At 48.2% G+C, this 14,862-nt stretch overlaps 1 protein-coding gene across 8 annotated transcripts in view; it reads right to left on the bottom strand.

Annotated features, from left to right (window-relative positions):
* Positions 1–14,862, bottom strand: part of LOC139765265 (uncharacterized) — a 199,266-nt gene that overhangs the window by 84,234 nt on the left and 100,170 nt on the right. For 2 of the 8 annotated variants that reach the window (XM_071692657.1, XM_071692647.1), the window contains exon 3: positions 4,270–4,350. The exons of the other annotated variants lie outside the window; for them this stretch is intronic. In XM_071692657.1, coding sequence (XP_071548758.1) covers positions 4,270–4,350 — 81 coding nt within the window. The remainder of the gene's footprint in view (positions 1–4,269; positions 4,351–14,862) is intronic. 8 annotated transcript variants of the gene reach the window in all.

Genomic DNA, 14,862 nt, shown 5'->3' on the forward strand with positions numbered 1-14,862 from the left:
AACCTTCGCCATTTCACACTAACGGGAACAATGACGAACAAATAATAATAATAATAATAATAATAATAATAATAATGATAATAATAATAATAATAATAATAATAATATCAATGATAATAATAATACTATTAATATAAACAATAATACTAATACTAATACTAATAATAAAAATATCAATGATAATATTATCAATATTAATAATAATAATAATAATAATAATAATAATAATAATAATAATAATAGACGAGTAGGACCACTTAACCCTTTGAGTACAAGGGCGTGACCCCAGGAGTACGCTTTGGGTCAGGGTGTTCAAGGGGTTACAAGTCGTGCTCTTCGTGGGCTTTCAGGTCGTCACACTGAAGTGGTTACGTCGTCCCACTCTATGGAGGCCAGGTCGTCCTACTCAAGTGGGGTCAGTCAGGTCGTTGCAGTGAAGGGGTTAACACATACTCAAGTATGAGAGAGGGGGGGGGTGTTAAAACATCCCCAAACCCCGCCGGTACACGTACCCACAGCCGGTACACTATTACTGTCTACCCTATGTTGCTGACGGCACACTCATCAAACCCCTCAAACGGTACGTACCATCAACGGTACATACCACCTGCGGTACGTACCATCAACGGTACATACCACCTGCGGTACATACCACCTGCGGTACGTACCATCAACGGTACATACCACCTGCGGTACGTACCATCTACGGTACATACCACCTGCGGTACTTACCATCTACGGTACGTACCATCAACGGTACATACCACCTGCGGTACGTACCATCAACGGTACATACCACCTGCGGTACGTACCATCAACGGTACATACCACCTGCGGTACGTACCATCAACGGTACATACCACCTGCGGTACGTACCATCTACGGTACATAATACCTGCGGTACTTACCATCTACGGTACGTACCACCTGCGGTACGCACCGCCTGCGGTACACCTTTATGACTACGTCTCATACATCAACTCCACGTAGACTATAGTCATGATCAGTGAGGCAGTAATCATCCTTCAATCAAACACCTGTCCCAGCAGCAACAGCCCTTCCCCTCCCCACCACAGAAACAGCAGCACATTAGTACCCCCCTGAACACCTGTTCCAACAGTGAGAACACGACCCCTAACCACCCACCCAACCACGCCCCCTACAACAGCAGCACATTAGTACCCCCCTGAACACCTGTTCCAACAGTGAGAACATGACCCACCCCCCTTCCCCCCCACCGCCTCCGTTCTTACGAGCAACATCATCCCTTTTAACACCTGTTCCTGCACTGATAACACTCCTGAACACCTGCCCCCGTTACTGGCAACACAACTGAATACCAATATCATCAATACATCACCTCTTCACACACCCACGCACCCCGCCCACCCACTCCCACTCATGTCTTTACCAAAGCAATTTGGAAGGGGGAGGGGGTGTGTCCTGAATCACCTCTCTCTCTCTCTCTCTCTCTCTCTCTCTCTCTCTCACATGGGGAACCTGGGTGATGTGTCATTAGCTCCCGACCCTCAGGAACTACGACCCTTTTAAACCCTATGAGGGACTTTCAGAAAGATGAATTCCTTTATAATGATGGGCGTTACACCTTAAGAAACACCTGTCCTTAACACCTACCCGCTATACCCATACGTCTGGTTTTCAATTCACAATCTACACTCTGCACTCACACACCTGCAACACCCGTATATCTGGTTCCCCATATGTAATTAACACCTGAGCCGCCAGACACCTGCCACATCCATCACTACACCTGCACACCTGATCTTCCACCTGAAAGCCACAAATCTGTCTTTAGACACCCGACACATTCATCACTACACCCGTACACCTGGTCTCCTGTTCGGGATCTACACCCCTGACCACAATACATCTCACTCACCTACGGCTGAATACACCTGCGGGGAACACAATGCAGTATTCTAACCCTTGAGTCAACAACAACAACAACAATAATAATAATAATAATAATAATAATAATAATAATAATAATAATAATAATAACAATATCATTATTATCATCATTATCATTACTATCATCATCATCATTACTATACTAGTAAAATAATATAATAATAATAATGATAATAATAATAATAATAATAATAATAATAATAATAATAATAATAATAATAATAATAATAATAATTATTATCATCAGTATCATTATCATGAACATAATAACCCAAGTACATATTTCGTCCACCTTCCCCTAGTGATGTTCAAACTCCACCTCCTGCTACCAGACTTCTCCCTCCCTTTCCGGACAGTTGTCTACGTACCCCTACCTCTACCACCACTCCTAGTAACCACTACTTCTACTATTAAATCCCCTCGTGTCCTCCAGTGCTCGTCCTTCATGTGTGTGTCTCGGGACGACCCCTCGGTCGCCTGCAGTTGCATAACTTCATTTCCTTGGTCACCCGCTCCTCCTCAAGTGCTCAGTGCACCTCCGTTTAATGCCTGGGAGGAGATTCATTGCTACACGCCTGAGTCACGGGGTCGTAAAGGATACGAAACATGACTTAAGGATGTCGTAGTGTAATACAAAATAAGTCAGGGGGTCGTAAAGTGTACTCCAACTACGTCAGGGGGGAGGGTCACAAAGTATTAGAGTCAGGGGGATCGCAGTGTACTGCAACAGAGTCTGGGGGGTTTAAAGTATACTATACCTGAGTCAGGGTGTCGCACAGTGCACTACACCCAAGTCACTGGGGTCGATGACTGTGCTAAATCTGTCAGTGTGTCGTAAAGTGCACTACATTTGAGTCAGAGTGTCGCACAATGCATACGTCATATCCATGATGGCAGTATGCTACACCTGAGTCAAAGGGCCGTAGAGTGTACTACATCTAAGTCTGAGGAGTTGTAATGTAATACACCTACGTATGTCAGGACCGTAGAGAGTACGACAACTCAGTGAGGTAGTCATGAAGTGTCCTGTACCTTAGTCAGAGCGTTGTAAAATATTAGAACTGAGTCACGAGGGTCGTAGAGGACATTTACATCTGCTGGGGGGGGGGGGGGGGGGTTGTCGTCCGGTCCACTATATCTACGTCTGGAGGTCGTCATACAGTGCACTAACTGAGTCAGGGGGTCGTAGAGTGCACTACTCGAGTTAGGGTGTCGTACAGTTCCTGAGTCTGGGGTCGTACAGTGCGCTACTCCAAAGTCGTGGATCGCACAGTACACTACATCTGCGTCAGGGCGTGTCGAGCAGTGTAGTATACCTGCGTCAGGGGGTTGGACAGTGTAGTACACCTGCGTCAGGGGGGGGTGGACAGTGTAGTACACCTGCGTCAGGGGGGTGGATAGTGTAGTACACCTGCGTTAAGGGGGGGGGGGGTCGCAGTGCAGTACATCTGCGTCAGGGGCGCTGTACGGTGTAGCATACATCTGTGCACAGTGACTCCTATAGCAAGGGCCACAATACAAGGAGGTACCAGACCTCCTACGTAGGATGTAGGGGAAGGCCAGGGGAGGTCCCCCTTGGTTCATCGCCCCCCTGAATCCAGGGGTCGCCTAGGGGCAAGTCCACTCGAGCAAAGGAGGAACCATCTAGTATACTAAATCTAAGGTCAATATATAAAAAAAGAAGAGGGGGAAGGGAAAGAGACTTGTCTAAGTGCACTATCAGTGGGGTGAAAAGGGGCGGAGGACATCTAGATCATGACATTCACGAGACGTTGGGGCAATAAAAGGTGCACTAAGCCTGGGAGGGGTGGTGAGGAGCTGCCCCCCCTTACTAGTGTAAGTCTACAAGAGATAGGGGGCGGCGGGAGGGCTAGCGGGCGGGCTGGGCTGGGCTGGGCGGCGTCGCTGAAGCAAGTGTAAGCAAATGAACCACTTCTAAAAAAAAAAGAGACACTAAAAAAAAAAGGGGGTTGGGGGAAGAGGAGGAGCGGCCACCGCCACCTTGCTTCTTGATATGTGAGGGGCGGTGGGGTCACACGATAGCTTGCCCTCGTGTGCTCAGACACGGGAATGAGGATCTTTATGTGATAAAACAAAAAAAAAAAAAAGGACGCCCCGTCTGTGGCGGTGTGTAGGGCACTGACAACTGCCACACCCACACCCTACACTTGGGGGAGGAGAGGGACAGCTGAGGCGCCCTTTAATGAAAATCAATGCAAGCCAATTCGTGTGAGCACACACCCCCACCAACACAGCAAGCAGCAGTAGTAGCAGCGGTGGTGGTGGCGGCCGCAGGTACAGTAACCCACAGCAAGCAACATAGCCTCAGGAACGAACCCACGCCGCTGAAGGATGGCACATCGCGCGCGTTTCGTCACCGGTCGCGGGGGCTCCTCCGCACTCGTCGTCAGGTCACACCTGCAATTTACGCTGTGAGTGGACAGGTTAAGAAGACCCATTGGCGGGTGGGAGGGAGGGAGGGAAGAAGAGGAGGAGGAGGAGGAGGAGGAGGAGGATCAAGAGATGGCAAGCAGGTTAGGCGCAGGAAGGGTCAGCAGGGATTGGAGAGGGGGGGGGGGGGGGGGGGCTGAGGAGGGTGGAGGGGAGGACGATGACGGATCACAGCTTGGGGGGGGGGGGGAGGGGGGGGGGGGGGGAGGGAGAACAAACGTTACCCCGAATAACTACTTTACTAGTCCACACTACCCATGTCCCTCCCACATGCACCACATGAAAAGATGAAAAAAAAGGAAAAAAATACATATTTTCTGCCCATGGATACTGAACACTTGAACACGACGGTGCGAACTGTTGCGTACGATGGTCCGAGACCCCTGACCTCCCCCCCGTAAGGGTCAGATCAAAGGCTCAGGGCCATCAATACCCAAGGGTCGTACCGACCGTCCTGCTCTACGCTTGCGCCAAACACCATTGCTCCTGAGGGTAACACGTGTGTGTGTGTGTGTGTGTGTGTGGCGATATTGACCAGCTCGGTAGAGGCAAGTGCATCATCACCTTCTGTAGCCAGCCATCACGTCTACAACACACACACACACACACACACACACACACACACACACTGGTGTCCAGGAGCCAGGCATGGGCCATCGTTAACTTGTGCCACTGACCGTAACAATATGAAACGAGAGCTGAAACTTACCAGAATAACTTCCTGACACCAGCCTTGTCAACTGAAGGAAAAATGGGGTTAAATAATGGAAGGCAAAGACAAACCGACCGAGTTATACATCGTGGACAAAAAAAAAAATTCCATAATTTTGTAATTCATTATAAGACTGAAAATCATCTTAAATGTGAAACCGATTGAAAATCACTTAAACCTCGGACATTAGTGAACGTTAGATTAGGTATTGATAGTGTCTGCTTACTCTTTTTTTCTTCCCTCTCATCTTTTCTTGGCGTTACATTACATAACCCAACATTTTTCATCCTTCACGTACAAGTCCCTTCCCACTTTCGACAGATTCAATGCAGCAAGATAAAAGTAAACAAAGGAGAATATCAGAACGCATTCTGGTAAGTGTCAAATCCCGCTTCTTCGGTTACCTTCTATGTACAGTCAGACAATAAATTACCTCTACCCCCCATCGGTGTCGAACTATATAAAAAATCGGCGAACATTTCTGAACAAAAGCTCTCGTATCTGGCTACACACTGGTAGCCCCTGCTTTCCTTACATGGGAGAACGTGGGGGGTCCACAAGCGTCCAACATTCCTTTCACGTGCCTTAATGCAATTAACACTATTCGAACTCATTAAAAGTTTTAAAATACGATTCGAGAATGTCTTTAAAACAAGTATAAGGGAATTGACGTCGCAATCACGCTTACCAACCTTATCGAGACGACAGGATTGGCAGCGTTCATTTTGAAATCCACCGCCGCACCCAGGGGGTAAAAGTAATCTATGATCTAACTGCTCCCGGGTTACTACTGTACGCACGTCTCTAGAAAACACTTTAAAAAAAGTGTAATCAGATCAAACTTATTATTTTCCAGTAATGTCTGATAATATCTGACTATACATATTGGGAAGTGAACGACCTATGGTAAAGTGACTTTAATTTTTACTTTATAATTGTGGTCTAATTCAAGATTCGTGGCACAACAACCACACTGTCTGGTGAGGGAAGGGACGGTGATGATGGGGTCAGGAGAGGTAGGGTACGACGTGAAGAGGGATGAGGCAATGTATGGAGGGGGTAGTGCGTAGGGATGGGTCATGTCTGGGGTTACTGTGTGGGGACGAGACAGTGTCTGGGGACGAGGTAGTGTGTGGGATTACTGTGTGGGGACGAAGCAGTGCCTGGGGTTACTGTGTGGGGACAAGACAGTGTCTGGGGTTACTGTGAGGGGACGAGGCAGTGTGTGGGGTTACTGTGTGGGGACGAGGTAGTGTGTGGGGTTATTGTGTGGGGTCGAGGCAGTGTCTGGGGGTAATATGTAGGGATGGGCCGCGTCTGGGGGTAATATGTTGGGATGGGCCGCGTCTGGGGGTAATATGTAGGGATGGGCCGTGTCTGGGGATGCTTTGTGTGGATGGAAGAAGCGTCTGGGGTAGTGTGTGGGGATGGGACAGTGTCTGGGGTAGTGTGTGAGGATGGGGTCAGTGTCTGAGGTACTGTGTGAGGATGGGGCCAGTGTATGGGATGCTGTGGGGGGATGGAATAGTAACAAGAAAGACTATGAAGAGAAAATTTTTCAAGAAATGATCTCGTGTGAGTTTAATAAATAAACAAATAAATAAATAATAACAATAATTTTCAACTCTGGCATTAGATTCCTAGAAATAAAAAATACAAATGTTTCAGTAGACGGAGAGTGTTGGCACCCCTCCATCACGACGGTACGACCCTTGAGCACGACGGTACGACCCTTGAACACGTCAGTACGCCCTTTGGATATGATGGCGTGGCCAACGAGCCATCATACCTAAGGGTCATATCAGTGTGTCCAAGGGTAGTTTAGTTGGGCCCTAAGGGTCGCACGGTCGTGCTCAAGGGTCGTATCGTTGGCGCCCTAAAGGGCCGTACAGTCGTCGTGCTCAAGGGTCGTTGGCCTTCCTACCCGCGGGGTTCAACTTCAAACGCAAGGCTTTAGTCCTACGCCATAAATTGCTTTAAATCAACTGTAATTGGTCTTGGTGGTCATCATCATACGCAGATAAGAAGGAAAATAATCACAAGTCGATCCATAAATTGGAAGGTCGTAAAAGAGGAAACAAAAAAATATATATACATTGAATGGGTTCCTTGTCGATAATGGGAGAAAGAGAGATGAGGCGCTGGTAATGGGGGTAATTGGTGAGAATCATTGGGTTCATAATTGGTTTTAATAGGGTGAGGTAAACACCAAGTGCAGGTAATGGGTGAGGTCATTACGAGTTGGTAATGGGTTTTATAACGCGAGATACATATAAATACATCTAAATAGGGTGAGGTAATTAAAACGTGCTAGCAATGGGGTTTAACAATTAAATAATTATGATGTCAGTAACTGGTTTTTAATAGGGTCAGATAATTAAGAATGGGTATTGAGTATTACAAAAGGGTGACATAATTACGTGTTGGTAATAGGTTTTAATAGGGTGTGTGTGTGTGTGTGTGTGTGTGTGTGTGTGTGTGTGTGTGTGTGTGTGTGTGTGTGTGTGTGTGAGTGCCCAATATCGTCGCAGATACTTCTCACTCCAAAAGAATCCATCATCACCCAGCTTCTTACTGTAGCGCAGCCTCGACAGGAACCCCATTAGTGGGGCCCTGAGGCTATAGATAAATATATGATTTTCAGTCCATTTCAGAATCCCATGTGTGGGGTTTTCTGCAGCACTCAGGGGGTCACCCGCGTCCACAGGCCCAGACCACAAGTCGTGTGTTGACTGTCTAGATAGGGAGGGTGGAGGGCACATGAGCAGTAGGTAGGCGTTCGGTGTCTTCGGCGTGAGGAGGGGACTGCCTCCTCTTGAGGGCGAGTGATCCGACGTTTGCACCACCGGAGACATGGGCGGTGTGCAGATCGCAAGCGAGAAAGTGTGACTCGCATCTGTCTAGGGAGTGTAGTTTCAGAGGGTTGTACGTCGGGTGGAACTGAATTCAAGGCTGCGATTGTGGGGTTCGGCTGTATAGTGTATGGCGTCGAGTCATTACGGTGTGACTGTTACATTTTCGGCCACCGTGATGTGTGTTCAAGAGTGATTGGATCTGCGAGTGTAGGAGGCTGAGCTTTTTCTTTCTGTGCGTAAAGGTGGGAGGTTGGTTATGAAAGCGGTGTAGGCGAGAGGCAACAAGAGCTGTTGAATAATAGCCAATGCCGAGCATGTTGAGGTGGGATTGTATTCAAAATATTTCAGCTGGAATGAGCAATTTTGCATGCTCATAATTCCTAGGCAGCTGGTCACTAGTGGCTTTGAGCACATTCTTTCTTTTTTTGTGTGTGTGTGGGTCTTGTCAGTTTCACTGACTTTGCGGAACTCAATGGTTAATTCAGCCTTTTTAGCATGAAAAACAAAGAAATCTAAACTCCCCAAACTGCACACATATATTACGTATTTTGGCTTTCTTTCAATCAATACAATTTTGGCGTTTAAAAAAGTGTGATGACCAAACAGGTGAGATATAATAACGAGAAGAGGACATACGCTATCTGAAGATTACACACACACACACACACACACACACACACACACACACACACATATATATATATATATATATATATATATATATATATATATATATATATATATATATATATATATATATATATATATATATATATATATATATATATATATACACACACACACACACACACACACACCAGACTCTACTTGCACGAGGCTATAAACGCGAGTGAGAAGTCCCTTTGGCGAGTTGTATCACTGGGAGTTTCAAAATATCGTCTAAGTCTACACAGACAAAGCATTCCATCACAGCCTCGTCGGAGAAAGTTTCACTCCAAAAGGAATCTATCACTTCCCTGCTACTGGAAGTAGTTCTTAGAAAGAGGTTCTGGGATATATATATATATATATATATATATATATATATATATATATATATATATATATATATATATATATATATATATATACACACACACACTTCATTTACCATTTCTGTTACACTCGGGGAAATGGGTCTGTACTGGACACAGAGTGTTCGGCCAAAACTGACCTACAGGTGGCGTATATAACCCACCTCGTGAAACCCCTCAGCCCATAATGAGCCGGAAGGACGTGGGAATGCAACAAAATGTACTCTTACGATGCCCGCTTTATCTACAGGGGCACGATAATGGACATGCGAGGGTGATAAGAAGAGCGGTGGTTCGACCCTTCCCCTGGTAATTAGGGGTAATATACGCGCCACAATGCCTTCTATACGGAGCACAAGGGGAGTGTAATTTTCCCCCTGGTATACAACAGCTCTGTCACCCTAGCGCACGTACAGTACGCTTCACCGTTGGCCGCTACGGGGCGGGTCCTCTCTTAAGAATCGTCTGCTCAACGTACACACCAGAGCAGAACATGTGATGCACACGAGGAAAGGGAAAAGAAGAGGAGAAGAAGTATTGGCCACACTGTAAGGCCGTGCTGCGCCCTACCGGTCGTGTGCTCTAGTGCCAGGAGACCTCACATGACTGATTATGCTGAGTGCAGGGGGGGATGGTGGTGGTGGTGGCGGCGGTGTGCGGTGGAGGGGTGGAGTGGGGCGGTGGTGGTGGCCCTCCACCACCACGATCTTGCTACATGGGGGTGGGGACAGGCTTGTCAGGACGGGGTGGGAGGTGGGTGTATTTGGCGTTTATATGGAGGGGAAAGGACCGGTAGGTGTACAAGGTGAAGGGGATCAAGGAGGAGAAATGTCAATGTCCAATTCGGGAATGGGGGAAGGACGTCTGAGCCCTCGAAGGGTGTTGAAGGGACGTCTAATGGGGGGGGGGGGGAATGGAAGGCCTAGGATGTCTAAAGCGGAGTCCGAGAGGAGACAGGAGGTCTGAGTCAGGCGTCAAGAGTGGAGGGAAGGAGGGGAGAGGAGAGGAGGAAGCAGAACGACAGAATGTGTGAAGGTAAGGAAGGCAGTAGGTTGAGTCTACGTTCCTCAGCATTCCTCTCTCTCTCTCTCTCTCTCTCTCTCTCTCTCGGGGGCTGATGTGGCGGACGGTCCTCACTCGTTCATGTCAAAGCCTAAGTAGTTAAAACTGTGTGTGTGTGTGTGTGTGTGTGTGTGTGTGTGTGTGTGTGTGTGTGTGTGTGGATGACGCGAAGACACAGGGGAAGGGTCAGGACGGTGGTCCCGGGGTAGTGAGGCGAGGGCCTTGGCTCAGGGTTATGAGTGACGGTTTTGCAACTGGGTCTTAAGGTGAGTCTTACAGTTGGGCCTTGTGGTGCGGGTGACCGTCTTAGGACGCGAGCCAGCTGGAGAATGTCTTAGGACCTGATCAACGAGGAGAACGTCTTGGGGCCTGACCCTGGAGGTGAACGTTTTGGGACCTAATCTAAGAGGTGAAGAACGTTTTTGGACATGATACTGGGACTAGGAGGTGAACGTTTAGGGACCTGATCTAGGTAGAAGTCTGCAAGCTAAAAGGTTTTAAAACCAAGAGCCGTTGGAGAGGGTCTTTTAAGTCAAGTCCTTATGGTTAAGGAGGGTCTTCAGGGGGAGGAAAGTACTCAGCTGAAGGTCTTTTTTTTAAGTCATGAGGTTCTGAAGGCGGCAAAGGTCTTAGGACGATCACCCGGGAAGAGACTGCCGAGCCTGGAGTCTTGGGGTGAGGAGGGTGAAGAGGGCCAGTCTTTGTCCCGAGGGCGACGAGTCTTAGTTTGTGGCCGGCGGAGGAACTGGTTTTCGGGATGGAAGGCCTGAAGGAGGCGGAGCGCGGGTGAGGGTCTTGAGTATGGATGGTTCGTCCGAGGAGGGTCTTGGGCAGGGGAGGTAAGGGTGGGGTGGGTGATGGGAGGGAGGGAGGAATATGGGATGGGGTAAGGGCAGGCGTGTTCATTAAGGTTTCAGCAGCGACGCCTTTATTAGAAGAAAGGCGACATGCTATACCAAGGTCAGCCTGAGGAGGCGCGCGTTCCTCCGCCCCCAAGTGGGGAAGGGAAATGAAGGACAGGACAGGAAAGGAAAGGAAAGGAAAGGAAGGAAAGAAAGAGAGGGAGGGAGGGAGAGTAACTTCCCAGAAAGCTAACGATTCTTTCCCTGGCGAACGATTTTCATTGGCTCTCTCAGCTCTTCTCCGGAGGGCAAACGTGCTTGAAGGACTTCAGGGGCGTCGCGAGGTCCTGGGTCCTGGACGGTGGGTCCTGCTCACGTGAGGAGGGGTCTTGGGATGGGTGGAGGCCCTTAATGAGGGTCTTGGGATGAAAACCGGATGCAAGAGCATTGCATGAGGGGTCCCAAACGACACTCTTAGGATGATGGTGACTGAGATGTAACTTTTGGGATGACAAAAGCTGGGATGAGAGTCTTCTTGGGACATGGGTTTTTGGTTGAGGGGTCTTGTTAGGATGGGTTCTGGGATAAGAATGATGTGTGTGTGTGTGTGTGTGTGTGTGTGTGTGTGTGTGTGTACGGACGCAGGTGGAGGATGTGTGTGTGTGTGTGTGTGTGTGTGTGTGTGTGTGTGTGTCAACCTCCCCTTGCCCTGCCGGGTTCCTGGCTACCCAACCTTCACCAAAGGAACTTTCCAAAGTCTGATGTCACTCCCCCCAACACTCAGCACACGAAGACACTCCAGTACATGCTGGAGTGTGCTCTCAGAGCCACTCCAGTACTTTCAAAGTTTAAAGACGTCAAAATAAACGAGGATACGAAGAAAGAAAAAAAAAAACTACGTAGGTAGGTAGATCTAACGGTGAATCTACCTCTGGTGTTCCTTGTTTTCAAGTCCTCAGGAACTCTGAGAGCAGGACCTTATAAAGGGACGTAGTTTATGCGTCTATATTCTAAGTGTCCTCAGCCCCGGGAACCGTGCAACAGTGTCAGCTGCCGTCCCACACACACACACACACACGAGACGCTCTGCCTCCCATATGCCTTTGTCTACAAACATACACTTAGGCAGAGTCTCCAGGACCCGCGCCGACCCTGCGTTTCCTAAAAGGTCTTTCCTGGGCCATACAAAGAGAAATAAAACCCCGGTAATTAGCCAGGGCAAGGCATTTGTCGGGCCATTCGGCCTGGGTGAGGGTCCGGGCAAACGACAGCTAAGTAGCAGACGGCAGGCAATATCAGGTGGAGGGTAGTGATGATGGCAGGGTGGGAGCGGCCAGGTCCACCACAGCTAACACAGGCCAAGCTAATATACCCGGGGCTGGCCTACACCCACCCGACGCTGTTATTATGCCGACGTTAGCTGAGGGAGGAGGGTGCGTCCTTCCCTGGCCTCCATCCTCACACCACCACCCTCGCACCACCCTCACCAAAACTACCACCAACAGGGACCAGAAAAGAGCCGTGAAGCCTACACATTTATACCACTCAAGATGTGGTTCCATTTTTCATTCATCTTAAGGTTCAGGTCATGAGAGGGTGAGCTATCGTACCTAAATGTCGTCTATTCGTGCTCTAGAGCTATCGTACCTAAGTGTCGTCCCGTCGTGCTCTGGGGGTTGGTACCGTCGCTCTCGAGGATCGTACCGTTGTGGTACTCAAAGGAGTTAATGAGAGGACACCTGGCGAGGCGACGGTGCCGGCGGGGCGACGGGTTCTAGCCGCCTAAGACGTGCTCCAGTGTCGAGACAAAACGCGCATTTAAGCGTACGAAAATGAGAATACAAAATCAACAACGGCACACACACACGCAGCCACCTCATCGTTCGCGCTGACCAACACTAAACCAATTTCCAGACGATCGGCCCCCACAGGCTCAAGGTGGACACTTGGCAAAAATGAAATCTTATAAGTCTACGTATATGAGGAATTTATTTATCTATTTTTCTTTGGTGGGGGTGTCACACAGCCTAGCGGCAATCCGCACTACACCACCACTATCACCACCACCACTGTGCGCCTCAAGCCGGGGATGGACATCGTCCGCGGCTCTGCAATACGCATCGCAAGCCACGGCCTCCAGCACCAGGGGCGGCGTTATGCTCACGACAGCTGCCGATGATGTTGGCGAAGATCACGAACCCAGCAACAGCGACGGAACCCTTCACCACGAAGGTAAGATCTGATGCTGGGACACGCGAACCCCATCTTTGCCAGGTCTGAGGGATGATGGGTAGGTTGAAGTGCTCAAGACGGGGCGCATGATGACGTCGCTGCCAACTGTGGTAGTTAGCCCAGAGATGTCCACTTGTGGCCGTTTGGTGGTAGTTAGCCCAGGATTCCATTTCCAGTTTCAAACTCTCTTTCCGTTCTCGAGGAAAAAGAAAAAAAGGGGGAAGGGGTGAAGGTGGGTCCTCACTGCTGGATGGTGGTGGTGTGGTCTCGGTACTGGATGATGTGTTGGTTTTGGCAGCGGATGTGTTGGTTTTGGTAAGGGAGGGGCTGCTTTAGTTTGGGGAGGCGTTATTTTTGGCAAGGCGGGGTGCTCTTTTGCCGAGCCAAGCGTACTGTTTGTTAGGGGAAGCAGTTTTTCGTTTTATGTTCGTGGATTTTTTTTTTTTTGTGTGTGTGTGTGTTAAGGAAGACAGTATTTCGTGTGAGGGACGCGTTGTTTACGTTAAGGATGGCATTATCTTTGTTAAGGAAGGCGTTATTTTTGTTAACGAAGGCGTTGTTTTGTTTAGCGAGGCATTGTTTTTGCCATGGAGGCTATGTTTTTGTTAAGGGACGACGCGGTTTTATTAAGGGAGACTTTGTTTTTGATAAGGAAGGCTCGTTTTTATTGTAGGCTGTATTTTCTTTTATTATAAGGAGGATGCGTTTTTGTTCATGAAGGCTATGTTTCTATTAAGGTTGTTGTTGTTTTGCTGAGGGAAGCTGTGTCTATATCAAGGGATGATGAATTCTGTGTTAAGGGTGGCGTTGTTTTTGTTAAGGGACACGCTGTTTTTTGTTAATGGAGGCTGTATTTTTGTTATGGAAGGCGCTATTTCTGTTAATGGACGCGGTTTTTGTAAGAAAGGCGTTGTTTTTGTTTGGGAAGGCGTTGTTTTTTGCTAAGGGAGACGGTGGATTTGTGAACGGGACGATTCTATCGTTTTTTTTTCCCCTATGAAAATTACTCGGTACAGGTGTTTGATCCGCATACTGAGGGGGGGGGGGGGGTTGATGACATCAAGCACTGGTGGTGTTAACTTTCAACACCAGGGGGCCAGTGACCAAGGGGATGACGTCAACCCCTTCCCCCCAACCCTCCCCCTTCACACGAAGCATGACCGTAAGAGAAGTTTGAGAACGACAGTACGACCTCTGAACACGACGGTACGACCCTTGAGAACGACAGCACGACCCCTGAGGGCGAAGGTACAACTCTTGAGATAAGGTGACACGTATATGTAATGATAACGTAATTAAAGATGATGGCATTAGCTACAAATGATAACGGGCATCTCATGGTAACGCCATAACTCATGATAGCGTAACCTTAATGATAGCTTGTAACAAAGGCGATAACTCGGTCACCCGGATGATAACATGGACAACTTCATGATAACAGGCAGCCATGATAACACGCAACGCGGGTCGTTTCTAGACCTTGATGATAACAAACGAAGCCGTTATGTTATCTTGACGAGCAGCACCAAGCAACTCAAGCGATAGATAACACGAAGTTACAAAGATAACAAAAAATAATACGATAACAGGGTGTAGATCATATGTTAAATAACGTGATGAAGAAGCTGTAGTTATCCTTATGGTAAGAGTCAAAAGATAACAGGAAAAGACTTGATGATACAGAGGGCAGCACCGCCGATAATGATAACATGCGACCTTAAACATAAATTAGTTATCTGATG

This window comes from Panulirus ornatus, chromosome 4 (genome assembly GCF_036320965.1).
Source record: "Panulirus ornatus isolate Po-2019 chromosome 4, ASM3632096v1, whole genome shotgun sequence".
Taxonomy (NCBI): domain Eukaryota; kingdom Metazoa; phylum Arthropoda; class Malacostraca; order Decapoda; family Palinuridae; genus Panulirus; species Panulirus ornatus.